A 27,453-nucleotide genomic window follows, 5' to 3' on the forward strand; every position below is an offset into this window, starting at 1 on the left:
GAGGGGACATGTCACCAAAAATAGCAGCCCAGAGACAGCTGATTCAGCAAAATCAATATCAGACAAAATAGAATTCAAGGCAAAAAGAGGGAGAGTTTCTACTGAAAAGGAGCACGGTCTACCAAGAAGATATAAAAAATGGGGGCCCTTGATGGGGCTGGCCCCGTGGCCGAGTGGTTAAGCTCGCGTGCTCCGCTGCAGGTGGCCCAGTGTTTCGTTGGTTCGAATCCTGGGCGCGGACATGGCACTGCTCATCAAACCACGCTGAGGCAGCGTCCCACATGCCACAGCTAGAAGAACCCACAACGAAGAATATACAACTATGTACCGGGGGACTTTGGGAAGAAAAAGGAAAAAAATAAAATCTTTAAAAAAAAATGGGGGCCCTTGAAACATAGAAGGCAAAAATGGACAAAGCCACTGAGAGCAGAAGATTTGAACAGTCAAGGTACAAGCCTGACGATGATACAAACTAGTCGAGGGGCTGGCCCGGTGGTGCAGTGGTGGAGTTCCCACATTCTGCTTTGGCGGCCCGGGGTTTGCCGGTTCAGATCCCAGGTGCAGACATGGCACCGCTTGGCAAGCCATGCTGTGGTAGGCGTCCCACGTATAAAGTAGAGGAAGATGGGCACGGATGTTAGCTCAGGGCCAGTCTTCCTCAGCAAAAAGAGGAGGATTGGCAGCGGATGTTAGCTCAGGGCTAATCTTCCTCAAAAAAAAACAAAACAAAACTAGTTGACATTAATACACATTATTTTCAAGACCACAGGAAACATTTATAACAATCACAGCAAGCCACAAGGGAAGTCTTTAAACTTCTAAAGAAGTGATGTCATAAAGATCATACACTCTGATTGCAATACAGTAAAATTAGAAGTCAGGAACATAAAGGCCAAAAAGGCCTATCTGTTTGAAACTACATGTTTGCACTTTGAAAAGACAAACACGGTATTAAGTTAATTCCCAGAACAAGTCAGTGGAGCTGGGAAGTAAGGAGATGGAGGGAGACAGACTCAGGATGACATTGTGAATTCACGCTTTAAATTCTACCAGTTCTCCACAAATTACTATATAAATTCCATGCAATTAAAATGCAAGCCGGACTTTGGGAACTGGACAAAATTATGGTAAGTGCCTCTGGAATGCAAGACAGAGAGGGAGCAGTCCCCCAGGGGAGCACCACTTCTCCTAGACTTCGTGTCGCTGAGGCCGTCAACTGTTTACTGAGGATGATGACAGCACAGGAAGACACCTCTCAGTGGAACGAAGGGAGCCAAGCACATTGGGAATGTTAAGGGTGGCATTTCAAACCAGTAGGGCAAAGGCTGGATTACTTAGTAAATACTATTGGGACGACATGGTAAAGGTTTGGGGAAAAGAGTGAGATTTATGCCTCACCTCAAAATACATTCCAGATTATCAAAGAGCTAAAGTGAAATGTAGACGAAAACATAGGTGGGTATTCTTGAAAGGGGAGAGGAAGGTTTGTCTATGGGAGATAGAAAACTCAGAAACCAGTACTCAGAAATCTGGGATTTGACCCCATAAAAATTATATCCAACGTAAGTCAATATAGCACAAGTCCCTGTCTGACCCCCAAGCCGCACAGGTGCAGAACTATACAAAATTAACTCACGATGGCTCATATGCCTAAACCTAAGAGCCACATCTATAAAAGTAGGATAAAACAGAAGAGAAAGCTTTGTGACCTTGGCTTGGGCAAAGGTTCTTATGACAACAAAAGCACGACACATGAAAAAAATGGATAAACTGGACTTTGTCGAAGTTAGAAACATTGGTGTTTCAAACACAACATTGGGAAAATGAGAAGACAAGCCACAGACTGGGAGAAAATATGTGCACATCAGATACCTGATAAAAGACTTGTGTCCAGAGTATACGAAGAACCCTTACAGCTTAGTAATAAGATGACAAACAGCCCGGTTTTAAAAATGGGCAAAAGATGTGAACAGATGTTTCACCAGAAGACACATGAATGGCTAAAAAGCACACAAAAAGATGCTCAGTATCATTAGTCATTAGGTAAATGCGGATTAAATCCACAGTGACATACTAATACCCAGTAGAATAATCAACAATCAAACAAAATTGTCTTTTGACAATAAAAAGACAGTACCAAGTGTTGGTGAGGATGTGGAGAAACTGGAACTCTCTTGCGTTGCTTATACAAAGTAAAATGGAACAACCACTTGGAGAACAGTTAAGCAGTTTCTTTAAAAGTTAATCATAAACTCACTATATGATCCAGCAACTCTATTCCTAGGAATCTATCCAAGAGAAAAATGTATGTCCACACAAAGATATGTGCAAAAATATTCATAGCAGCAGCATTCATAATAGCCCAAACTGGAAACAATCCAAACGTCAATCAACTGGTGAATGGATAAACAAAATGTGGTATAGCCATATAATGGAATACCATTCAGCAATTAAAAGGAATGAACCTAAAAAATAATATGCTAAGTGACAGAAGCCAGATGCAAATGATGTATTGTACCATCTCCTTTAGATGGAATGTCTAGAAAAGGCAAAATTACAGACACACGAGATCAGTGGCTGCCCAGGGCTGGGGGTGGAAGTGGGGAGTAACTACAATTAGAACGTTCTGGGTGATGGAAATGTCCTAGAATTGGATTGTGATGATGCTTGCACACCTGTATACATTTACTAAAATCACTGAATTGTACAATGACAGAGTGAGTTTTATGGTATTTATACCTCAATAAAGCTGTTGAAATTGTGTTTCTATATACTAGCGACAAACTATCAGTAAAAACTGAAAATGTTTACATTTTTAAAAATACCGTTTATGACAGCATGAAAAAATATGAAATATTTCAGGATAAATCTGACAAAATATGCCGATATGCAAAATATGCAAAATATGGATACCGACAACTACTCAAAAAAGCATTTTTGAAAAAAATTAAGACTCAAATAAAGGGAGAGACAGTCGGTGCCACAGACCTGGAGAATCAATGCTTGTGAGCTGCTGGGCCTCTCCAGACTGATGGACAGAGCCCACGCAGTCCTGATCAGAAGCCCTGACGGCGTGTCCGTGGAAACGGACAAGCTGATTCTAAAATTCGTATAGAAATGCAAAGAATCTAGAATAGCCAAAATGCTTTAGAAGAAGAAAAGCTGCAGGGCTGGCACTACCTATCCAGTCTGATACGGCTCGAGAAGGATGCCTTTGTGGTCTCATGTTCCTCCGTTAAGCATCTAAGTGTATCACCTCCGGCAGTCTCACTCAGAAATGTATCCAGTCAGAAGGCTGGACAACCGGGCACAGACATGTTCAAGAAGGTCCCCTGCAGCAGTGTCTCTGAAAGCAACCCCCACCCAGCCCATGAACGGAAGTGTGTTAGATCATGCTACGTCGTGGAGTGGAACACAACACTGCGGTGAACGTCTCCAGGCCAGGGGGTCAGAGGGTTGGCAGGGGCTGGCAAACCGTGCCTGTTTATGCAGATGAAGTGTTACTGGAACACCACAGCCATTTGCTTTCGTGCTGCAAAGACAGAGTTGGGTAGTTGTGACCGATTACATGGCCTGCAAGCCCAAGATATTCACTGTCTGGCACTTAAGGAAAAGTTTGCCAGTTCCTGATGTAGATTGTGTACGTTAACATGAGAACATGTTCAAGCAATATCGTTAGGTGAGAAAAAGCTCCAGGTGAAAATACTAGGCGTGAACCAACGCCTCTCATGCTGTGTCACCCAGCTCTGCCTTGTGCTGGAGCTGGCAGCACTGTCCCCCGATGGGGACCCAGGGCCTCGCCTCAGTGGGGCCAGCCGTGTCCAGTGCCAGCTGGTCCACGCTTTTCCTTCCCTTCTCTGGACTCCAGGCTTCCTGCTGGTGCCGTGAGGCAGAGTCCTGAAGATTTCTGCCCCGAGGTTGTCTGCCTCAAGTGTGAGATGGGCTCTGCGCCCTCTGCCCCACGCAGGTGCGAGGGTCCCCTACCTGCCTGCCGTGAAGCAGGTCCCGTTGGCAGCGCCGATGGTTGAAAAGGCCACGAAGAGCGGGACAACCCAGGAGGCTGGATAGAGAACGCGGTCACCAAACGTCTGGCGAGAGACGGGAGAGGAGTCCCGAGGGGCTTGCATGGCCGCCGAGAGCCCTGCGTCCCAGGAAGGCTGCTGTGCCCCCTAGAGGGCCCGGCCCCACCCCTGAGGTGGGCACAGCCTCTGCTCCCTCCTGGGGAGGAAAGTTGAGGACCACCCAGGAGGAGAACAAGGGGGCCTCTTTCCTCCTTTGCAGAGCATCTTGGCATCCTGTGATGGGCACAGAAACCTCTCCGCCCGCTCTCCGTCATGATTCTTCCTCATTTCAGTGTCCCTTCCTGACCTCCTCAAGCAGAATGACCTTGTTCTCCCTGCCACCTCAGCGCCTCTTCTCACGGTCAGTGACCTCATCCTGACCGAGGCTGCATCTCTCCTTGCGCCCCGTCCTTGTCACCTTATGGTCTGTTCCTGGTCCATTTCCTGTCCTACCCCCACTCCATGAGGCCTCCAGCAGGTGGACCCCACCTGGCTTCTCCACAGTCCCCACAGCCATCCCCCTCGTCCTCACTGCCTCCCTACCCCGCCTACACTCCGCAGTCCATTGTCATCACTCCCTCCTTCACTTGCTGCCTTGCACTTTCTCTCCCTCATACTTGTCTGTCACAACCCAGCCCTGGTTAGGTCCGGCGCTGCTCTAGCTACATTCTGCGCCTGTGCTGGGGCCATGGGCGTGCTGGGAAGGCAGAACCGTCCCCCCGCTGGCGGTTAACCTCAGATCTTTAAACCTAGGTCTTTGGTGCTGCCTTAACCCCCTCACTCCCCATCTCTAGATGATTCCTCCCTCCTCCCCTGTGAGGGTGCCTCAGCTTGAGCATTTACACCCTGCCTGTCCCCTTCCTACGGGCCAGAGCACCCTCCCGCAGAGACCCTGGCCACTCACCACGGCCACGGCCTGGGACTGCAGGAGCTCGGTCGCGGTCATCACAGTGAAGTAGGAAACGTTCATGAGGATGTAGCACCCTGTGACCAGCGGGATCCCGATGATGATGGCCAGGGGCAGGTTTCTGGGAGGGGCAGGGAGCCGGGGGCCCAGGGTCAGACCAGAGCATCCATGAGAGACCCATGAAATTGTTGTTTTGTCCAGTCCTGTCTCCCCACCTGCCCTGGCCAGCCCTCACCTGCTCCTTGTGGTGGGCTGGGGTCACAGCTGCCCTTCCTGAGGCCCACCCAGACGCAGGGGGCTTGTGGAACAGCAGAGCCCCAGCAGGGCCATGTGACATTTTCAAATGAGAAAGACCCTCCCTCTCTAGGACTTCAGGGCAGTAAAACTGAATTGTTTATAAAGCAAAATAAGCCAGAATGCAGTTAGAGTTCTCCCCTGCTCTCAGCAACCCCTCCACTACCCAAAAGAAACTCTAAAGAACGTGAGTGAGCTTAGAAGAAACCCTGCGCTGTCTGGAAGGGCTCGTGGGCTAACAGGAGGAAGCAGTTCCGCTGTAGCTTAGGAGGAGAGATGAACGCTTGCCTGCCCCTCGTCTCCTGGCCTGACTCAGCTTTCTCACCTGAAAGGGTTTCTAAGTTCTTCTGTGATATAATTGAGCTGATTCCTAGACAAAGAAAAGTAACACGAGTTACAAAACTTTGACTTTCTTTGCTAAGATTGTGAAACACAAAATAATAATTGTTGGTGCCATTTAAGATTCTCCGCCGTAGAGAAAATTCTCCTGCAGGAATTCCAGGGTAATTCCTTTTGGAGAAAGCCCTGGGGATGGCGGCGCTACCAAGGTCTGCACATCTGTTGGGTGAGTCTTTGCTCTTCAAGGGAATCACGTGAATTGTCAACAATTATCGGGAGTAATGAGATCCCAAGGTGCTTTGAAGAAAAGGGAAGATTCTTGATCTGAAAAGAGAATGCAACCTGCGGATGCTTTGCATGTGGGAAAGCCCAGCGTCACGGGTGGCCACACTTCTTCCGTAACGGATGTAACAGAATTTCCTTGACTGAACCCAATGTTTCCAAGGTTGAAACAGAAGTGCTATGAATATTCTTGCCTTGTCAGGTGCCTGGGCAGCCCTTACTACCTCCAACTCAGCAGAGCCTGTATGTGTCTGGTGAAGCCACTGGCACAGGGCTGTGCCCTGCCTGCTCACGGGCCACTTTGTCAAGGCTGGTGCCACGTGAGGGGCTGGGAAAGGCACAGGTGTCTCTGGGGTCCGAGGAGAACAGGAGGGTGAGGGGTGGGGTGCTTAACAAAAGGGAGACGTGACAGTGAATCTTAGGGTCCTGCCAAACCCCAGCAAGGAGAAGCTGTGGCTTTCCATGGGGTTTCCATTACGGTAGTCTAGAGGACCCCACGACCAGACTTGTGACGTGTGAGGAGTGCCTTACCATCCGTCATATGCCCAGAGGCCATTGTAAAATGCCAGACTGATGGCTCCCACGGACAGTCTTGTGCCCTCAAAAGAATTTTCAAAATTCCTTGTATTCCCTGTAATTAAGCCAGACAGTGCATAGCGGGTGTCAGCTGGGCAGAGTGGGACTTTGCATCATCCCCGTGTGAAAGACAGGGATGACTTACGACCTCAGGTTACTAAACAAACTCTGAAAAGTTGGGAAACTAAAGACTTCCTGTTGAATTCCTGCCTTTGAGATATGCTTAGGAGCAAGCTCACCAGAGGAAGAGGAGGTCTGTGCCGTGTGTGACCCACCCTCCCCTCCAGCCCCAGGTCACCTTGGGCCAGGAGGACAAGTCCACTGATGATGATGATGGCCACGATCACCAGCTTGGCCGCTGTGAACACGTTCTGGACGTAGCTGCCCAGCCGCACGCTCAGCGAGTTCACCGTGGTGATAAGCACTGGGAAGAGTCGGGGGGTGGGGGGGGGCAACATTCTGTGTCGATGGGCTCAACAGCTCCCTCCTTTCTTAAGGCCCTGGAAAGAGTCTCCTTTCTATTGCCAGGCCCACCCCAGCCTCCTCTCTCTGGCACCACATTCATCAAATACACCTGATGAGGACCTTGAAATCCAGCTGGGGCTGCCACCCTCCGAGGGCAATGGAGAAGCAGCCAGGCCCCAGCCAAGCGCCACCCTGCAGGACAGCCTGCGGCCACCCCTCCCTGACAGCTCCAACGGCCCGCAGAGCAGGGACACCAAAGGGTGACAGGCTTTGGGCCAAAGCCAGACCCTGCCCTGCTTCTCGCCAGTGCCTCCAGGCCCACTCGGCCTCTTTCTGGACGTGGAGGAGCCGAGGCCAGAGTCCCCCACATCATCTGTGCCAGGACTTTTTTCTGACCCCTGCCCGGGGTGTCAGACTTGGGTACTCACGGATGACAGCGGCAGCCAGGAATTTCACCACAACCTGAGGAGGCTCGCAGCCCGAGTAGAAGGGCGCAGCAACATACTCAGAAAAGCTGAGACAGATGATGGCAAAGGACGAGGGCTTTATGACGAACAGGCTGGTCCAGGAGAAGAGATAGGCGGGAATGGGCCCAAAGGCCTCCATCAGGTAAGGGTACTCGCCCCCGGACTTCGTGATCATCGTACCAAGCTCTGCAAAGCACAGGGCACCTGGAACACGGAGAGGACGGCGTTCCCTGGGCCCCTGGGGAGGTGTGGCCCTGGTCAGAGGGAGCCCTCCTCCCCTCGGGGGCCGTGCTCACAGGGCCCCCCCACTGTGCCCTCTCATTGGACTGCCCTGAGTCCTGGCCATTGGACATGTGGCCATGTCAGTGCAGCCATTTACACCTGTTTGCACACCAGCATTGAAAGGGACCCCAGCAGCAGCAAGGCCAGGACACGCACAGTGCTCGCATTGCCTGTCCCCACATTCAAAAAGGAGCGTTCATTGGGGAGTGGCATCTTTGTTACCCAGTGTTGCAAGAATCCCACAAGCCGCCCATATGATGAGACAGGGCCCCACGGCTTCCGTGTTCCTGAGCACAGACTTGGGGGAAATGAAGATCCCAGAGCCGATGATGGTGCCCACGATGATGCAGATGCCGCTGAGCAGGCCCACCTGGGACGGGAAGGAAGGCAGCGGAGAGTCAGTGCTGCCACCTGGCCCCAGCTCAGGTGGTCTGACCAGCCCTGTCCCTCCGGTGTGGCCGGCACAGCCCCAAACAGGCCTGGGTCCCAGGGGCTTTCACCCCGTGCCGTTGCAGGGGCGACATCGGGGCCCTTTTCCCTGGGCTTTGCTTGTAGTAAATCAAGTCATCCTCGCAACGGCCTCATGAGTTAGGTAAACCATTATCATGCCCATTTTTCAGAGGAGACAATGGAGGCGCAGAAAGGTTACCTTCCTGCCCAGGGTTACACAGCCAGTGTGGTAGACCTGGCTCAGGTCCGATGCACCAGCCACTACCTTTACATCCTTAACAGAGGAGCCCAGGGATGGAGCTGATTTAGCAAAGGTGCCCAACAGGAAAGGCCCTCAGGACTCGCCTCCTGGCTGGGCAGAGCAGAAGGGGGCTCCTCCCCAAAGCTAAGAGTGAAGACAGGGTTGGGGGCCCAGCCAGGGGCGTCAGGGGCTGCAAGTGGGGAGTGGTGGACACCAGAGGCCCCCAGGGACAGGAACACTCGGGGGCTGTGAACTTGCCCGCAAGCCCTTTGTAAGGTGTGATCTGCCCGCCAATGAGACCGGCTCAGACACCACCGTGTGGTTCCATTCCCATGAAGTTCAAGAACTGGCAAAACCAATCCACAGGGAGAGAGACCCAGGGTTGAGGGGCCCACCTGGAAAAGGGCAAGAGGGAAGCTTCCGGGTGATCACTTTGTCAAAACTCATCAAACTGATCACTAAAGATCTGTACATTTCACCGCATGTAAGTTAGACATGAATCAAGGGGGGAAAAACTTTTTAAAAGGAAGAAAATGCCTGATTCAGGCCCCTACTTGTAATGTCAGCCCTCGGAAGCCACGGGCCTGATTTCTGGAGCCCGAGGTGAACGGGCCAGCACTCGCCTGTCTGGGCAGAGGCTGCGGTCAGGGCTGGAGCCCAGGGAACAAGGAAGACCCCAGCTGCGGGCTCGAAGGGACACACGCCTGGGGGCGGGGTCCTGGGGGCAGTGTCAGCGTCCACCGGCCTCAAGGAGGGTGGGCCCCTGGGCGGTCTCAGCTTTCCTCCTCTGTGGCCCTGGCTGGCTCACCCACCTCAGAGCCTCCAGAATCCTCCTCCTGCTGACATCTGCATTCACCCAAAACTGCCTGAGCGGGGCTAGCTCAGCTGTGCCCCTTTCACGGCTGGAAGGGAGGGTGTTGCTGCCCATGAGCTGACTCCTGGGGACCGGAGATCCCAGGCCAACACACAGTCAAGCTGATTTGGGCTTGGCAAGCCGAAAAGTCGAAAGAAAGATTTCTTGGACTCTCAAGGTCTGGCAGTAGTGCACTTTTATTTAGAGAATAGTGTGGAGTAGCATGGGGACAGGACCCATGGGCAGTCAGAGCTGCTGTGTGGGGACAGGACCCACGGGCAGGAGGAGCTGCCAACATGGGTTGAGGGTAGGGTTAAATTTAAGGCATAGGTATGTGAGTTATCTCTTTACAAGGGAAAGGAAAGAATATGTAAAAAGAGTTGTTAAAATGGTATCAGTGCCAGTGGGGTCTGGTTATTGGGTGGTCTTATAACTTTTAGATAAGAATCAAACCGGATTAAGCAAATGGCAGAAGCCACCACCTTAAATATTATCTTCAGCTAAAGACAAAGGAGGATGTTGGTGGTGGGGGGATCAGTTACATGAGGTTACCAGACAGTAAACAAGAACAAGATTATTATGCAGACTTAAGTCCTTGCCTTCCCCAGTAAGAGTTTCTAGAGATAAGGTCATCCCCCCTTCCTCCTGGTGCAGAGAGGGAGACACCCCCACAGATGGGGACTTCCTTCACAAATGCAACTGTCTTTCATCAAAGGGCAAGCAAATTCTACTCCTCAGAGCCTCCTTCTCGTCTGCAGTTTTTAAAAGTAACCAGCCCAAAATAATCCTCATCAAAGCCACGCCATCCCCCTTGTCACCCCCCAAATCCCTCCTCCATCTCCTCTGCCGCCAGGCCTGGAGCTCCCGGAGGCTCTGCCCAGCGCTCCACCCACTGTCCTGCCCTCCTGCTTGTGCTGGGGCCCTCACTCATCTTAGGACCCCGAAGCCCATCCCTCCATGCCCACCCGCTGCTGTGGTCCACCTGGGCCTGGCGCTGCACAATGTGGAGCCTCGAGCACCTTTCTGCCTCCACTGCCCTGCCCCGCAAAGCTCCCCCTCCCAGCAGAGCCAGCCTGTCTGGCTCTGGCCCCTCTAGGCCACGGCACCCCCAAGTGCAGCCCTTACGCATTCCAGCTCAGAGGGGTCCCCTATGTCACACGCATGTGAGACTCACCACCCAGCTAGACTCGCTGAGACGCAGTGGGAGCATCCCATCACTGGGGGTATTCGAACAGAAGAGGAACAGATACTTCATGAAGATGGTACAGAGGGGACTCAACCATCAGAAGGTCCTCTCTGACCATCCCTGAAGAGGCCTGAGCTGCCACTGGCCCTCCGGACGCCTGCCCGGCACACAGAAGCACATATGTATTAACTTCACGAGAAAATGTGGAGTTCACTGGCGAGAGGGAAGGAGGTGAGGCCAAGGAATCTTTCATGTAGAAACAGACTGACAAATCAGACTGCCGGGTCCTCTCCCACCGCTGCTGATTAACATGAACACAGCCCTGCTTGACGGGGCGGGCCTGCCGGGCGCCTTACCTCCTTCTGGAGACTTGTGGTCTTGGGTTCGTTACTCTGGATCGACTTCTCGTCCTCTCTCCTTTTTCTCAGGCTGGGCTCCTCCATTTTCTGCTCCTGCCGGTTCTAGGAGGCCACGGGCCTTGGTTCCGCAAACGCTCTGGCAGACAAGACGCGATTGGAGCTCAGCGCGGGCTCTTCCCGTTAACGCATCTGTGACGTGGAGCCGACGCCCAGAGCAGATTATTAGCTACTGTTGCAGGAACTGCCCTTGTCAATCCCTTAGGGATAACCTGCTCGACCCCAGGAACGACAATTCATCGTGACTGCTGTTCAGGCCTCTGACGGACAAGGAGCCTCTGCGCTCGGTTCCAGACCTCCCCGTCAGATCCCAGGCTCCAGGCTCACCGCCTGCGCTGTCTCCCAATCCTCAGCAAAGACATGCTTGGAAGTCATTCTGCCTCCACAGTCCACAGAGGAAGGAATGTTTTTCTTGTAATTACTTCCCAAGATTAAGGCACCTTGTGCGTAAGAGCCCCACAGTATACATGTTTTCCCTTTGAGTGATGCAAGGAATGAAAAGAGCTGCTGAGGAAAATAAGCTCCAGTCTGAACTAGTGGATGGTCATTTCCTGTCCACTTTCTCTAAACAAAGTCCCCCTCCAGGCCCCGGCCAGGTGAGGGGCGACCTTCCCCTCATCCTTACCTTCTGCCCGACACTGCAGAGGCAGGGAGCTGCCGGCTGGCTGACCGTCTGCGTCTGCCTGGTCGTGCCCTGGGAATGGCCATGTCTTGTGCCCAGGAGCAGAGGAAGCCAGAAGGTACAGAGGTCAAGAAAGGTAATTATTAAACACCTTTTCTTATTTTTAGCGATGAAGCTTGGATATATCGCACAAAAAGGGGAGGGTCGGGCAAGCCAGTTTCTCTCCAAAAATGTTTTTCGTTTTGTTCATTTGTGTCTAGGTCAATTCGTATTCCTTAGCCACATTCCCCCAAAACAGCTGCATCATGGAAGGAGAAATCTCCCTAAGGACTGGAACCAGAGGAGATAAACTTTGGAACTAACTCCTTTATTACCTTAATAGGCTCTATTTACAGCTCCAGTCAGCCAGCACCAACAGTCACGCCACACAGGTAAGTCCCCAGATGTTTTCCTCCCACTGTGGAATTTTCTCCCAGAGTCCTCCATCTGCCTTCCACCTAGCGCTGACCAGGCGGGCAGGACCGTGAGCAAGTCTTTCGCACTCACCTTTGGGGGTGACTGGGTTTCGGCACCACCTGGAACCACAGGAGAGTTTGGGAAATTGGGACGGGCAGTGAAGCCTCCCACAGGTCCTGCCCATCTGTGCGTGTGGCTGGGGCCGTGCGCCCCTGGGGTCTGGGGGCGCTGATGCACAGCAGGCCAGGCTCACGTTCACTCAACTGCGGGGTGGGAAGGGGGCGCAAATGGTCATCAGTTCCACACTCTAATGTCCCTGATGGGGAAACTGAGGCCCCAGAGAGAATGAAGTACGTCGAGGCCACAGAGCTCTGGCCTTCTCCAAGAGGAAGCAGAGGGGCTTCAGTTGCCCACACAGGGGCTGGGACAGACCCTCCCCCCACCCCCAAACACAAAGGCTGGCTCCAGAGGCAGCTCTAATCCTTCATCTCAGATAAGGCCTTCCTCTGGGATGGAAGAGCCCAGCCCGAAGCATTGTTGCTCTTATCACAGCCATCTCTGCTGGCTCAATAGCATCCCAGGGATCCAGAGACCAAAGGTCACAGGACAGAGCTGGGTGGGTTCCCGGGGGTCACTTAGGGAGCACTTTGGGGCAGGCCGACCTGAGAGCGGGGCGATTTCTCTGGGTGGTCTCTTAAAGCCATCGGGAGGGTGTGGGGACCCTTGCCATCCAGTCAAAGTCCTGATGTAGAAGTGTGTTGGCTGCCCCCTTAGTGGGGCCAGGCCTGCTCATCAGGGCACCTGCCCCACTGCCCGCCACGCCCAGAGCCCCAAGCAGAGTGTTCATCATCCAGAGCATGGAGGCCAAAGGGCCTGCAGCCCTAGCCAGCCGCTGCCCGCAGGCTTGTTTGAGTTGCTCCTAAAAGTGTTCGCTAACACTGCAGCAGGAACGTGACATTGGGCCCATCCATATTTACAAGGCTCCAGAGTACTCCCTGGATCTGGAGGCAACTCAAGGTTGCCCCCAGAGGGCGAATATTCTAACAGAAACTGTAAAGGGGTAGGGTGTGGTGGTGGGTGGGAGGGCTGCCACCAGCCATGTGGCCTTGGGGTCACTTGTTCTCTCTGCAAGCATCGCCTTCTGAATCTGTAAGAGGGGCTCCTACTGGCCCCCCTGGACCCGGGGGATTGCAGAAGCCTCTGCGGTAAACTCGGCCGTCTGCTGATGCAGAGGATCTGGTCTTCTCGGGCTGCCACCAAGTGCGGACTTTGGAAGGTCCGGGCGTGGGGATCCTTAGCTGAGGGTCAGAAGTCTGCCTCAGTGAATCGTTGGTCCATGGTGAGCATTTCTTTTCATAAAGCTGTTGCTGCTGCCTTTTTGCTTTTCCCCAGCAGAGTGAGTTTTCAACCAATTATCTTAAGGTTTGTTTTTTTTTTTCCTCAGGGAAAATTATCTGGATTTGTTTAAAAAACACGATTTGGTCTGCCAATTATTCTTTAGGAAGAATGAAATAAGAATGTGTCTCGTGGTGCATCCGGCTCTTCGACCACGGGGCTGACGTTTTACCTCGTGCAGTCGATTCCCTCCTACAGTCATTTCCTAAGAAGTTTCATGGTATTTTTTCCATCCAACTCCATTATTTCGTAAGTTTCTGCTAAAGCTCTTCACTTCACTTTCAAACTGTGCTTTCTCCAATTGCCAAGATGCTTGCAGTTTGAACATAGCCACCTCTGCATTTTATTTCATCGTCTTATATTTGGTGCATGTGTGCCTCCGTTCTCCTGGGATGTTTTCGAAAGATGTGTGGAGCCCGGCGGTGAATCCATTTCTCCCCAGCACCTTGGTTTCTTGTCCTCTGATCCACCTACCACCACAGCAGAGGCAGAGTCAGACATCTGGACAGATGCTGGATCTCCCTTTACCACTTAACGTTTGTTCCAGACCTGCCTTCAAGTTTTCAAACTTTCTTCTGTTCTCCCTAAGTTCGCTCGGTCCTATTCCTTCCCGCTGCCGCCAACTGTAGTGCAGAGCTTTGGGGGGACCCAGAAGCCTGTAGAACAGGTGTTTACTTACCTACCTGAATTCCAACCAGAAGAACCCATAAAGAGTCAGTGGAATGTGCAAAGTCTTCAGATGTCATGGACTTACAGTCAAACCATAAAACCATTAGCAAGGAAAGCACCATTTAAATACTTATCTGGGAAACAATCTACTTCTATATATATCCAAGAACTGCTGGGATAGTGCAATTCTACCTTAGGACTTTGTCCATCATCTTTTTTTCTGGAGATATAACAGACATATAACATTAGTTCCAGGTGTACAACGTAATGATTCAATATTTGTATATATTGCTAATGATTACTACAAGAAGTCTACTTAACATCCATCACCACTCATAGTTTCAAAATTTTCTTTTCTTGTGATGAGAACTTTTAAGATTTACTCTTAGCAACTTTCAAATTTGCAATATGGTATTATTACTGGAAGTTTCTAACTTTGATCACCTTCATGACTTTGTCCAACACCCCCAGCCTCTGGCAACCGCCAATCTATTCTCTGTATCTACGAGTTCAGTATGTTTGTTTTTTAAATTTTTTTAGATTCCAGATATATGTGAGATTGTACAGTATTTATCTTTCTCTGTCTGACTTATTTCACTTAGTGTAATGCCCTCAAGGTCCGTCCATGTTGTCACAAAAGGCAAATTTCCTTCTTTTTTATGGCTCATGTTCCATTGTGTATATATATACACACCACATCTTCTTTATCCACGCATCCATAGATGAACACAAGTTGTTTCTTGTGAATCTTGACTATTGTGAATAATGCTGAAGTGAACATGGGGTGCACACACCTTTTCAAGTTAGTTTTCTTTTTCTTCAGGTAAATACCCAGAGGTGGAACAGCTGGATCATACGGTGGTTCTATTTGTAGTTTTTTGAGGAAGCTCCATACTGTTTCCCATAGTGACTGCACCAATTTACTTTCCCACCAACAGTGCACAAGGGTTCCCCTCCCTCCGCATCTTCGCCAACACTTATTATTGCTTGTCTTTTTGGTAAGAGCTATGCTAACAGGTTTGAGGTGGTATCTCGCTGTGGTTTTGATTTGCATTTCCCTGATGATTAGTGATGCTGAGCACCTTTTCACGTGCCTATTGGCCATCTGGTTGTCTTCTTTGGAAAAATGTCTGTTCAGATTCTCTGCCCATTATTTTTTTTTTAAGATTGTCACCTGAGTTAACAACTGGTGCCAATTTTTTTTTTCCCTGCTTTTTTCTCCCCAAATCCCCCCAGTACATAGTTGTATATTTTAGTTGTGGGTCCTTCTAGTTGTGGCATGTGGGACGCCACCTCAACATGGCCTGGTGAGTGGTGGCATGTCCGTGCCCAGGATCCGAACCCTGAGCCACTGAAGGGGAGCGTGCGAACTTAACCACTCGGCCACAGGGCCGGCCCTCTGCCCATTTTTTAATTAGATTGTTTGTTCTTTTGCTATTGAGTTGTATGAGTTCTTTATATATTTTGGAAATTAACCGCTTATCAGATATGTGATTTGCAAATATCTTCTCCCAGTTGGTAGGTTGCCTTTGCATCTGTTGGTGGTTTCCTTTACTGTGCTGAAGCTTTCTAGTTTGACGTCCCACTTGTTTGTTTTTGCTTTTGTTGCCTTTGCTTTTGGTGTGTTCGCCATTTTTATGTGTTCCAAGTAACATGATTTTTCATGGATAACCTCCTTGGGGAAACCAGTACTCTATTTCAGAGTTTCATCTATTTTTTCTAAAATGTGACTCCCTGCCCTGCTCCCTAACCCCACACCTTGTCACCATTGCCCCTTTCAGCCTGTGTTCACGAGTGGTGGAAGGGTGGGTAGTTGGCAGGGTCAGGGAAAGAGGGTTCCAGTAATCACAGGTCTCTAATGCTCTTTAATAAAGAGTGACTATTTTTGGTAATCTTTTTTCTATCTGCCCAGCATCCACCTCTGAGGGGAACTGGCCCTCCTGTGAGATTCTGGTGGGCCATCAACCAAAGAACCCCACTGCCTCCAGCCTCAGGGGAGGGCTCGTGACCCCAGCTCAGCCAAGAGGACACCCTTCGCCGGGAGTTTGTGTCCTGCCTGGAGAAGTTTGGGGAAGGTCGACAGTGTCCCACCACTGAACCCCAGGCCTGTCCTGGTTTCCGTCCTTCTCAAAACATGTTGTGAGGCAGCCAGAGTACATTCCAAAATAGTTCCCTCTTTACCTTAACATTAGGCAGTTTCTGTTGCTTGTAACCCAACCTCGGTTTGCTATGTAGACTACACACGGATCCTTCACTTTCAAAGAATTATTTTTTAATTAAAAAATATCCAGGACCCTGCTGAACAGAGTGAAATGTTGATGATGCTCCAGGGAACAGATGCCCCTGGTGACCTCAAGGGGGCAAGTGCTGGCACCTCAGTGGCAGGAGTTAGTTGAAAAGAGGGGTGGCCACCTGCGCTCCTGCTCTCCTCGTACACCGTCCTTAATAAGCATTTTCACGCGGGGAGACCGAACACACGGGGATGGTGAGCAAGGGAGACAGAGCACCCGGCACGAAGACGGGGAGCCAGCCTCTGAGCCCTCAGTGGCAGGGCTCTTCACCCTTTCAAGGAGGCTGCCTCGTGGATTCCTCTGATTTGAAATCCACTTTGTCAGCCCAGCTGGGGTCCTCACCAACTACCTTGGTCCTGCTGTTTGGAGACACTGCGCCAGTCAAAGCAGCCCAGCGGGGCCCTGCAAGCATATATAAGCTAGAAGGAAACCCTCCATCCCCCCAACCAACCTCACCGCCCCCACCCACCCCACCCCTGTCAAAAATGAGGAGACGTCAAGCCTGGGAGGACTGGGAAGGGCAGAAAGTTGCCCATCCAGACCGGGACCCCCCACCCATGGGACTCACTGACCCCAGGACACCCGATAAGGCACAGACCAGCCATGTCCCCTCTGCCCTCCCAATTGCCAGCTACTCTAACTGCTGACATCAGCTCAGCTCAGAGCAGAGGGCTGCCAAGGACCTGGCCACACTGAGCACTAACACCCTCCCCCCTGCCCCGACTCCTCCCGCTGCAGCCTCCCAGCCTGCCCTGTGGTGTTTTGGTTGGATGACGTTTCTGATCTTTAAAGAGGATTCAGATCTCAGCTCAGCACCCAGGAGGCTCCAGCATCCCAGCCTGGGGAGGGCACTCCGAGCCCACGCTGACGGCTGCCGCCTTCCACTCCTGCAGACAGAGCCTGGGATGAGGGACCCAGGCCCAGCCGGCTGAGCACCAGGCCAAGTGCCGGCAACTCTTCCTTAAATCTCCTTCTCTGGCCACTCTTTACTGACCACACTGAGCGCTAGGGAGGGTGTGGAGCGAGCAGAACTCTCACACGGTGCCTGCCGGTGGGAATGCAAAATGGTGCAAACATCTAGGAAATAGGCCTGGCGATTTCTTTTTTAATTGAGGCAAAATATATACAACATAAAAGTACCATTTTAGCCATTTTTAAGTGCTCAGTTCAGTGGCATTAGGCACATTCACGTTGCTGTGCAACCATCACCAGCATCCATCTCCAGAATTTTGTCACCTTTCCAAACTGAAACTCTGTCCCCCAGCCGCTCCTTCCCCAGACCCTGGCAGCGTCATTCTGCTGTCTCTGTGAATCTAGGGACCTCGTATGAGGGGAACCGTACAGTATTTGTCCCTCTGTGCTGGCGGCTTCTCTCACAAACATACATGGACTCCATGACGCAGCAAACCAGCCCTAGGGGTTCACCCAAAAGATCTGAAAACATCCGTCCCCATAAAAATCTGTGTACACGTGTTCACAGCAGCTTGATTCATAACGGTCTCACATTGGAAACAACCTAAATGTCCGTCAATGGGAAAATTGCTAAACGAATTGCATATTCATAAACGGAATCCCATTCAGTGATAAAAAGGAATGAAGTCTGCTGACAGGTGCCTCAGCCTGGATGCATCTCAAAACCACGACGTCAGGCCATGGAGCTGGACACGCAGAGTCAGCCTGCATGCTTCCACCCGTATGAGGTTCTACGACAAGCAGGACTAAGCTATGGGGATAGAAGTCAGAACTGGAGGAGCGCCCTCTGAGTGGACAGAGCACCGTGGACTTGTGTTGGGGAGGGACAGGTGTGGAGACAAAGTGCCTCGTCCTCCAGGGCACGTGCTGGCGAGTGGAGTCTGGGCTAGATTTTAGCCCCACTCACCCCTTGCCTGGGTGCCTTTGTGCAGTGCACAACCTCACGGGGTGGCCCTGCAGTCTGTCCTGTTTAGTGAATGGTCCATTCTGTCATGAGCTGCTTATACATTTATTGCCCTTTCTGTGTCTGTATAACAGCTTCTTTCATTGATTAAGTCACTGATGCGTGCCACAGTGGCGGGAGGAAGGCCACTGGTTTGAGGGCCAGTGGTCCCAGGACTGAAGCTCACCAGGGCTGTGGGGGGAACTGTGGACGTGTGAGTCACGGGCAGATCCATGCAGGGGGAGCGTGGACAAGAAGAGATGGGGCTAAGGACCCAGCATTTAAGGAACGAGTGGAGCCAGGAGAGCGCAGCACCGCTGGGCCCACAGCCACAGTGGCCTCGCTGAGCTGCAGGCAGCTGGGGCCTAGTCAGCAGTGGAGTGGAAGCTTCAGAGATGGCAGGGCAGCAGCCAGGCTGGGGCCGAGCAGAGCGCCAGGGGCTGGGCTCTCCGCAGAGACCCGAGACGGTGGGGTCCAGGAGAAGTTTCTCCTTCAGAGGGACACACCTGAGGAGTCTGCACTGCTGATGGGAAAGCCTGCGTCGGGATGGAGGTTGCCCAGAGGGAGCTGGACTTCAGGTCGGGGAGTATCTAGGAGTGTGTGAACGCCCTCCCAGATGGAGGGAACCCCACCTGCTGAGCCCAGCAGCTTGAGGAGTCAAGGAGGTGACAGTCAGCCAGTCTGAGGCGACGAGTGGGTCCACCCCGGACAGTTCACAAGCCTTGGGAGCAGGATTTGCTTCAGCTCCTGCCCCCTTCTGCCCATTTCCACTGGTTCCACTTTGAAAACCCTGCCTCTGTCGGGGGGCACCACAGGGCCAGTGCTGAGCAGTCACAGATGCTGGTTGAGGCAGGGGACGAGCCAAAGGCCCGCAAGGGAGATCTGACCTCCCTTCCCTCAGACTCCTCCTCCCCCCTCGCCTCGGGGCCTTTGCACGACTTGCTTCTCCGACACCGCTCCTGCTTGAATTGCTTGAATTGCGGAGGCCCTTCCTTGAGAAGCACTTTCTGTGGACTCAGCATAGAGTCCCTCACTCGTCAGGGCAGGCATCCTTCTCCGCCCTGGCGCTTGTCATAAAGTCTTCAGCGCTCGCGGCACGTGTGCGCCCGGGCCCTCCCCAGCCCCGCAGACGTGCGCGCGCAGCAGCCAGGCGGGCTCGGCCGCGTGGCGGGGGGCGCGCACGCGTGGCGGTGGAGCTCCGTCCGGGGCAGACCGGCCTCCGCGGACGCGCGGGGGACACGCCGGGGCCGGACGGACGTGCCTTCCTCCGCAGCCGTCTGCGGGCCCCGCCGACCGAGGCAGATAAACGGAAGGCCCTCTGCGCCGCGAGAAGCGTCCCGCCGCTTCCATCCCTGGACAGGAGACGGGCGGGCGGGGTGCCCCCCGGACCTCCGCTCGGGCCTGCGGGCGCCCCAGCCCCGGGAGAGGGGGGGCGGGACGAGGGCCCCGTGTGCCCTCCGCGCTCGCGGCGCCGCAGGCGGCCGCCCGGCAGGGCTCCCCGGGGCCCGAGAGGCCGAGCTGGAGCTGGGCCTCCCCGCCCGCTCCCCGGATCCGGGCGGCCGCGGCCCTGGTGCGACCCAGGGCTTGACGGCGGGATCGGGACTAAGTGCATCAGCTTTCTGGTAAGAATGATGGAGGTGATTCCGAAGAAAGAGCTAGAAGAGGGGCCAGTGGCTGCCTCGGAGGAGGAGCTCCAGGGCAGGGCGTCGCTGCCGGTCCCGTCTGTGGCTTTTGTCGCGGCCCCTCCCCGCCCGCGCCCCCCTCTCCCCCTCCACTCCCTCTCCCCTTCCCCCAGTCCCGCCGAGAAGCCGCCCTGGGTGGTCTCGGCACACTTTTCTGGACTAAAGGCCTGTGCGCTCTCGGCGTGCTCCCTGCTCCGTGGCTTGTCCTTCCACTTGGGTAAAAGGTGTTAATTGATGGAGTCAAATGTTTCTCTTTTCCTCTGTGGTTAGTGCTTTTTGTATCCTGTTTAAGAAACCCTTCCTTGACCCAAAGTCATGACTTATCTTCCAGAACTCGGGTTTGCTTTCGCATTTAGGTCTATAACAGCACTGTCCCAGAGAAATGTAATGTCAGCCGCAAATGTAATTTTAAATTTCAATTTTTCTAGTGGCCACATTGAAAAAAAGGTGAAATTAATTTTAATATTTTATTTAACCTAATACATACAAAATGGTATTATCTCAATATATAATCAATATAAAAATTATTAGTGAGGTATTTTACATTCTTTTCATACCAAGTCTTCCATATCTGTGTATATTTTACACCTGTAGCACATCTTAATTCGGGTCCTAGATTTTATCAGAAATACGTGGCCTAACTTCATAAAACTCATAGTTGAAAAGGTAGGTTCGCACAGCCATGTGTCCTAACACACATCAGAGTACTCCTGTAGGGGCCGGCCTGGTGCATAGTGGTCAAGTTCCCATGCTCCACTTCTGCCGCCCAGGGTTTGCAGGTTCAGATCCTGGTGCTGACTTACACACCGCTAGTCAAGCCATGCTGTGCTGGGTGTCCCACGTACAAAACAGAGGAAGACTGGCACAGATGTTAGCTCAGAGACAATCTTCCTCACCAAAAAAAAAGTTTTCCTGTAACTGCACCAAGACCCTGCTTGCTCTGGAAACGCGACTGGGGTGCTGCCCCAGCTGTCTGTCTGTTCAGAGCACTTAGCATGGTCAGTGAGTACGTCTGCCTTCCTCATTGCTATTGTTCTCAACAAACAGTGCACACAGATAAGCACCCAGTGTATATCTGCTGAATAAATGAGTTACATAGACAATAAAATTTGAATTTTCCCCTTCTTTAGCGTGGATGACCCACTGCTCTGCCTAGAATGGAGCTATTGGAAAAGGGCAGGTCTCCCTTTCTTCTCAGAGGCTGAGGGGCAAAGGAGTCACTTGGGATCCCACCGCCCCTCTGTATGGGCTGACAGCCGCTCACTTGCTCTCATGCCCACCCACACTCCGGCCCCTCTCCACTTGGCCCTGACTTCCCAGGGCTGCTTTTTAATGATGCCAAGGGCAGCAGGGCTCACTTGAGGTCCTGGGTCATGTTTACAACTTTACCTGGGGTTACTGTCAACCTGGTTGGGACGTTTCTGACGCCACAGAACCTCACCAGGACCGAGAGGGAAGAGCCTGCGTTCCAGCTCAGAGAGGAACGTGCAGCGAGACGTGGAGCAGGAGCACCCCCTGCAGTCCAGCTCCCCTTGGACCTGGCTGACCTCGTTGCCCACCCCAAGTGCCAGCCCCAAAGCCCTCCTGCTGCTCCTGCTGCAGCGTTCCTGCCTCTGCTCACACTTCCCGCTGCCCGTCTCCAGCTCCCGGGACCCTGTCTGCTCTGCAAGGCCCAGGCCGTTCGGCTTCTCCGTGAAGTGCCCCAAGTCCGCTCTCCGTGCCTCTCGGCCACCGTGTCTTGCGCTGCCTCACCCACCCCACCCTCCTTTGCATCCTGGACACTGAGCTCCCCTGTCCACATCCTACAGCCCCGCAGGAGGCGGGCCGAGCCCACGAGCAGCACGACCCCGCCTGCCTGGTCACCGTGTGCTCCAGGGGTCCCAGACTTGCAAAGTACATTCGTAATGGGTAGTAAACTTCAAGCAGAAATGTAAAAATGTTCATTTCTTAAGGGAATAAAATGTTCTCATAAAAGGCAGGAAAAAGGGACAAGTGGTTCTCTAGGGGATGTGACAGCAGCAGTGTTCCCATGGACAGCCCCCCACCCCCGCACAGGTGTGGAAGGGCAGACACTCAGGCTGCTGCCACCCTCCAGCTGGTCCACAGATGATCGGACAGTCGGCACAAACCCCCTTGAAATAACATCCAAGTCGTCTGCTGGGCCCTCTTCTGGGAAGATGATCCATAGTTTTAAACCCTGGTGAGTCTTTCTACCCCGGTAAAATGAAAATAAATGAGAATTGTTTAACTGTTGAACGAGTTTAATAAAATGTAAAAAGAACTATGATTTTCTATCTCAACTTCCCATCTAGCAATCAAAGGCAACGTGCCTAACTTTCATCCATGACCAAGGACCAGTGCTAACGGCACACCTGCCACCATGCAGGCCTTAGCTCAGAGGGGTTTCGTAGGAGGATGCATCCCAGGATTCTACGCTTCCACCCAGTTTAAGCCCTTTGTAGCCTGATGTCCCTGTGTTCTTCCAGCATGCTGGGGACGGGCAGCCCTAGACAGCTGGCATTACCATCAGGAAGTCCCAGTGAATGGTCCTGAGGGGCTGGGATAATCTTCCTGGGGAGGTGGCACAGTGTGGAGCAGAACCATGGCCCTAGCATCCTTCTCGGTGGTGGCAGTGGGACAGGGACCCCACCTTGGTGCTCAAAGTCAGGGCTCTCGGCGGGGGTGCGCTATGTGACCCCAGAAAAATTACCTTCCTAGGAAGATAGAGAAGGGCTGAGGGAGAGGGGAGAGCAGGGTTTGTGCAACCTACTGGAGCATGAGGCCCAGCACCATGTTTTTTACCAAACAATAAAAGACCAGCTAGAGCTGATGCACAGAGAGCACACTGCAGCCTCCACTGAGCGATGGCTCATCCAACTCAACTTCTTCATCTAACACCCAGGACGAGAGCACGGCCCGCCCGCCCGCTCCCTCTGCCTTCCCAGCTGCAGAGCTAGGAGCCCAGGGACAGGCCAGCTCATCCGGTCACCTGTTAACCTGAGCAGTGGGTCTCACAGAGCCCATCTCAGTGGCAGTGTTGCCAGAGGGTGTGCACTGGCTAAAAAATAGTTCAGCAGCACATTATTAAAAACAAAGCAAAATATAAAAGCAGATTCAATGTCTGGGATGGCTGATGGCTTCCTTTCCCTGAGGAGAACATGCTGCGGGAGGTGGCGCTGGCCCTCCAGCGGTGGCAGGCAGGCCTCCCAGCCAGGCGGCCCTAGCGTGGGGGCTCCCGCAGGCTCTGGTGGGGGGCGGGAGGCGGCTCCAGGTCACAATAGCTGAAGCTGCAGCCGTCCAGCATGTCGCCCGGCGGGCTGCCGTTGAGGCAGGGGTCCTCGAAAGCTCCGGTGTCGTCCCGCAGGCCTGTCCTCTCCAGCGTGGCCTGGAGAAGTTCCCGGATCCTTCGGTTTTCTTTGGAGGTGGACTCCCAGACAACTTCAAGCTCGCCTTCCATTTCTCTGAGAGAAATACACAGAACAAAGGAAAAGTTTAAAATAGCACAACTAAAACATATTTATGGAGCCCTCATGAATCCAAGGACCTGAAAGGAGGAATGCTTGACAGAGAACAGGGCGCAGTGCTCGGCCTGAAGCAAAGCCTGCCAGGGCTGAACGGAGCCCCAAGGCCGAGACACAGCAGAACCCGCTGCCCGGCCAGGAGCCTTCTGAGGCCCGGACCCAGCAGACCGTGGGGCCCCGGCCGGGAGCCTCCTGGCCTCTCCTCGCCAATGCAGACACCCTTGTTTTCTGCAGAATCAACACGCAACTGCAGTGGCCTGGCAGTGGGCACCCACGTGGCAGGGCCCTGTAGGCCTCTCCTGTGTCCCCTCTGCCTGTCCCCACTGTGATCTGGTCAACACTCAGGCATATTTCATAGCACTATCCACAGAGCCACCAGTGGGCACAGACATGAAGAGTGTGTTAGGGGGCAGGGGGCACCCTGGGGAGTGAGGATCATAACTGAGGACACAGACAAGACTGGCCTGGACCACGTGCTGGGAGGTGAGTGCCCAGAGGGAGCCAAAGCTTGTGAGAAAAGAAGGGCAGCAAAGAAGTTTCTCCTGAGCACAGCCTCTCTGTGCCAAGCAGCCGTGAGTGCTGAGGAAACAGCAGACAATGGTATCCGTGACCTCCCAGGACCATGGTCCACAGGGGAAACTGATCAGGATACCAGCCATCACCTCACAGGACGGGAGTCCCAGGGAGGAGTGTGCAGGACAGAACAGCAAGCTTCAAGCCTCAGCCTGGGAGAGGTGGGCCTTGTGCAGGATGGCCAGAGGCCAGCTCCTTCACACACACTGGCAGATGGTTCTGGGAAATGTCAGAAAATGAATGATCAGGTGGACTTAGCACTATTGTATAAAAAGTAGGAGACTGAGATCAAGGGAGGCTGGTGACATGCCCATTTTTTCAGCACCATGTTTCCTGTGAACAGTTGCTTCCTTCCAAAGTCCATGATGGCCACTGAGTGTTAGGCACGATTTAATTAAGCTATGTCTAAAAAACCCCTGACTTTAGTCTTCTGGCACAAAACACCCAGAGGTTCGATAAATTATGGCAATTATAATAAGGTATGGCTGAACTCAAAAGAAATCTCTAAAGGCAGAAAAAAAAAGGAATAAACTGAAACCAGAGAGGCAGGCAAACAAAATGTTGGTATTGCTTTGATGACAGAAGCCTATGCTAGAAACCCAGATTTTTGTAGAACGGAGACCAGGTCTTGTGCCCACGCAAAGTGGGTGTGACAGAAAACCCAAGGGCTCCCTCATATCTATGCTTCTCCTCTTCTTCCTAGAACCACTCTGAACTATCTACCCCAGAATTAGGCAGGTAAATGGAGGCGTGTGAAAAACCCTCAAGGAAAGGATGGTTGGGCAGAAAATTTGCCGATCTTCAAAAGAAACCTGCTCAGGAGGGCTGAGTCTCTGTGTGGACTGCTGCCACTGACTGTTCTCAAATGGATCTGGAGTTTGAACCAACACTGCTCCCCAGTATAGGTCAATCCCAGGCCCTGACTGGAGTGAACCAGGAGTAAAAAGACTTTTTTGAGACAATCAGGGCAAAAAACTCAATGGATGGGTTAAAAGTTCATTTGATGCAGCTGAAGAGAGAATCAGTAAACTGGAATACTGAGCAGAGGAAACCACCCAGAATGCAGTTCAGAAAAACAGATGATGTTAACAAGTTATACATCATAAACGGATAATGGCACTGTGGATTGTTTTAAGTCCTTTTGTATTTTTTTAAAAAGCATTACTATAGCCTATTTTCAAAATTAATAATAAAATTAAAGTGGCTCCGGCCACAGAAATATTGTCTGGAACCAAAGAAGCAAATGCAGATTTTCTCTGGAGAAAAACAGCCTCAATCCAGGCCCTCAGGATTCCACAGGTTAAATTCAACCACATATGAGTTCATAGTAAAAAATTTACTGTACACAGGAGGAAATAAGCCAATATGGCAAGAGCTAACAAAACTAGATTTAAGTCCCCCAAATTTCAGATGCTGGAATTGTCATATATAGAATAGCAAACAACTATGAATGAAATATTCAAAGAAATAAAAAATATATTAAAGATAAGCAAAACTCAAAAACTTATTTTTAAACACAACTAGGCATATTTTCAAAAGAACCAAACTGAACTTCTGAAAATGAAAAATATAGCAGTTGAAATAAAAAACTCAGTGACCGGTTAAACAGTGCGCTGAACACAGCTGAAGAGAGATTTAGTAAACAGGAATCGTGAGCAGAAAAAATTACCAGAAACACAGGGAGATGGAAAATTTAAAAGATAAAGTATGTGGAAGATTCAATGAGAAGGTCTAATATATATTCAATCTGAGTTCCAGAAGGAAATTTAGACAGAATAGAGGAAAAGACGATTTTAAGAGACAATGGCTGAGAATTTGCTAGAACTAATGAAAGACAAAATTACAGATATAGATAATAACTTATACCAAGTAGATAAGTAAAAAGAAATTCATAGTTAAACACATAATAATGAAACTGCAGAATACAAGACACAGAGGACATCTTGAAAGAGGCAAGAAAAGATGAACCACCTATTTTTAAAAATGAGAAAAGACTTCTCAACAGCAACAATCAAACAGAGAAGACAGTGGAATATGCCGAGAGAAAAAGCTATCAAGGTAGAATTCTGCACCAGCAAATATCATCTTATAAGGATGAGCACAAAATGCAGACATTTTCAGATACATAAAAACTAAGAAAGTCTACTCCCAACAGACTCTGACTGAAGAAACTTCTAAAGGATGTACTTTAGGAAGAAGGAAAGTAATCTGAGAAATAAGGTCTGAGATGCAAGAAAGGATAGTAAGCAAAGAAATTGGTAAACTGTGGGTAAATCAAAATGAACAATTATATAAAAACTAGCAACTTTTAATTTCTGGGACTAAAAGTAATGATATAAAATAGATCTTTGTTTTCTACTTTCACATATCTATATCTACAAATAATGACACCAGACAACAACAGCATATAAACTGAGCGGGAAATAATTAGATTAGAGCATTAGATCTTGCATTTGGGGGGGAAAAGTAGAGATGCTGATTAAATTTAGATTTTTTTTAAAGTATCCATGGTGAAAGTTCACGGGTAACCACTAAAAGAACAGAAACAGAATGTATAACTTCCAAACCATTAAAGGGCAAAAAATTGAATAAAGGAGAGAGTGAAAAGCAAAATTCCATTTTATTATAATGCAGTTCTAAACCTCCTGTCTGGTAGGAAACTTGGTACTGGCCCAACTTTTTACAAAGTGACCATTAATGGTGGCAAGAACTTCCGCGACGACAGAAACCATGTTAGATAAGACTTTGTTTGCCAACATTAAGAAGCACCAGGCTGATAGGAAACATAAGTATGAATGTGCATTCTGCATGGCATCCAATACATGGATCCCTCTATAACATGAAGAGAATCACATCCGAGCGTCATTATGACTCTTCTGCATGCAGCAGTTTATATTCCAGTCTGTCAAAGACAACACAGACATTATGAAAAGGCGGACTTAAGGGTGAGACCGAAACAAGGCGAGGGACCACCAAGTTCACCGCACACAGCACACGATACTCCCCACTGTCTTCAGTACACCGGCAGCACTGCCTCTATCACATGTTTAAAGGATGAAGGCGTGACCGATGGAGAACCTTACATCCACAGAGCATAATGCACCCCAAATCTTATTTTTATGATCTTACCACAAGGGAATGATCAGAGATTTTAAAGTTCTCAGAAGAGAAAAAACATAATAGCACAAATAAACCATTTAATAAAAAATTTATAAAATCTCCCAAGAAAATGGAATAAAACAAAAATATCAGAGATGGAAAAGAGGAGAAAAAAGGGAAGGACAATTAGAGGGCTGGATTGACTTAGGAAGCCCAATGTTCAACAACAGGGATTTCCCAAGGAGGGAGTAAGGACGACGCGGAGCTGGGCTCTCATCTACCACGTGGGGACCGGAGTTAACAATCCTTACTGTACGCTTGAAAGTGGCTAAGAGCACAGATTGTAAATGTTCTCCCCACCACCACGACAACGAAACAGCAATTATGTGAGGTGAAGGATGTGTGACCTTA

At 51.1% G+C, this 27,453-nt stretch overlaps 2 protein-coding genes across 8 annotated transcripts in view; both read right to left on the bottom strand.

The window, feature by feature from the left end:
• Positions 1-11,554, bottom strand: part of SLC7A9 (solute carrier family 7 member 9) — a 27,238-nt gene extending 15,684 nt beyond the window's left edge. For 2 of the 6 annotated variants that reach the window (XM_070557344.1, XM_070557341.1), the window contains exons 1-9: positions 11,445-11,538; positions 10,760-10,898; positions 7,896-8,043; positions 7,353-7,595; positions 6,758-6,883; positions 6,415-6,514; positions 5,588-5,632; positions 4,966-5,089; positions 3,985-4,088 (exon numbers count right to left, since the gene is read on the bottom strand). In XM_070557344.1, coding sequence (XP_070413445.1) covers positions 3,985-4,088; positions 4,966-5,089; positions 5,588-5,632; positions 6,415-6,514; positions 6,758-6,883; positions 7,353-7,595; positions 7,896-8,043; positions 10,760-10,846 — 977 coding nt within the window. In that variant the 5' untranslated portion in view covers positions 10,847-10,898; positions 11,445-11,538. Of the gene's footprint in view, positions 1-3,984; positions 4,089-4,965; positions 5,090-5,587; positions 5,633-6,414; positions 6,515-6,757; positions 6,884-7,352; positions 7,596-7,895; positions 8,044-10,759; positions 10,952-11,444 lie in introns of all 6 variants that reach the window. The other 4 variants (XM_070557343.1, XM_008514059.2, XM_008514060.2 and 1 more) reach the window with 4 other exon arrangements.
• A 10,535-nt stretch (positions 11,555-22,089) lies between these two features.
• CEP89 (centrosomal protein 89) overlaps positions 22,090-27,453 on the bottom strand; it is a 74,975-nt gene continuing 69,611 nt past the window's right edge. For both annotated transcript variants that reach the window (XM_008514055.2, XM_008514056.2), the window contains exon 19: positions 22,090-23,310. In XM_008514055.2, coding sequence (XP_008512277.1) covers positions 23,070-23,310 — 241 coding nt within the window. In that variant the 3' untranslated portion in view covers positions 22,090-23,069. The remainder of the gene's footprint in view (positions 23,311-27,453) is intronic.

The sequence above is a fragment of the Equus przewalskii genome, chromosome 9 (genome assembly GCF_037783145.1).
Source record: "Equus przewalskii isolate Varuska chromosome 9, EquPr2, whole genome shotgun sequence".
Taxonomy (NCBI): domain Eukaryota; kingdom Metazoa; phylum Chordata; class Mammalia; order Perissodactyla; family Equidae; genus Equus; species Equus przewalskii.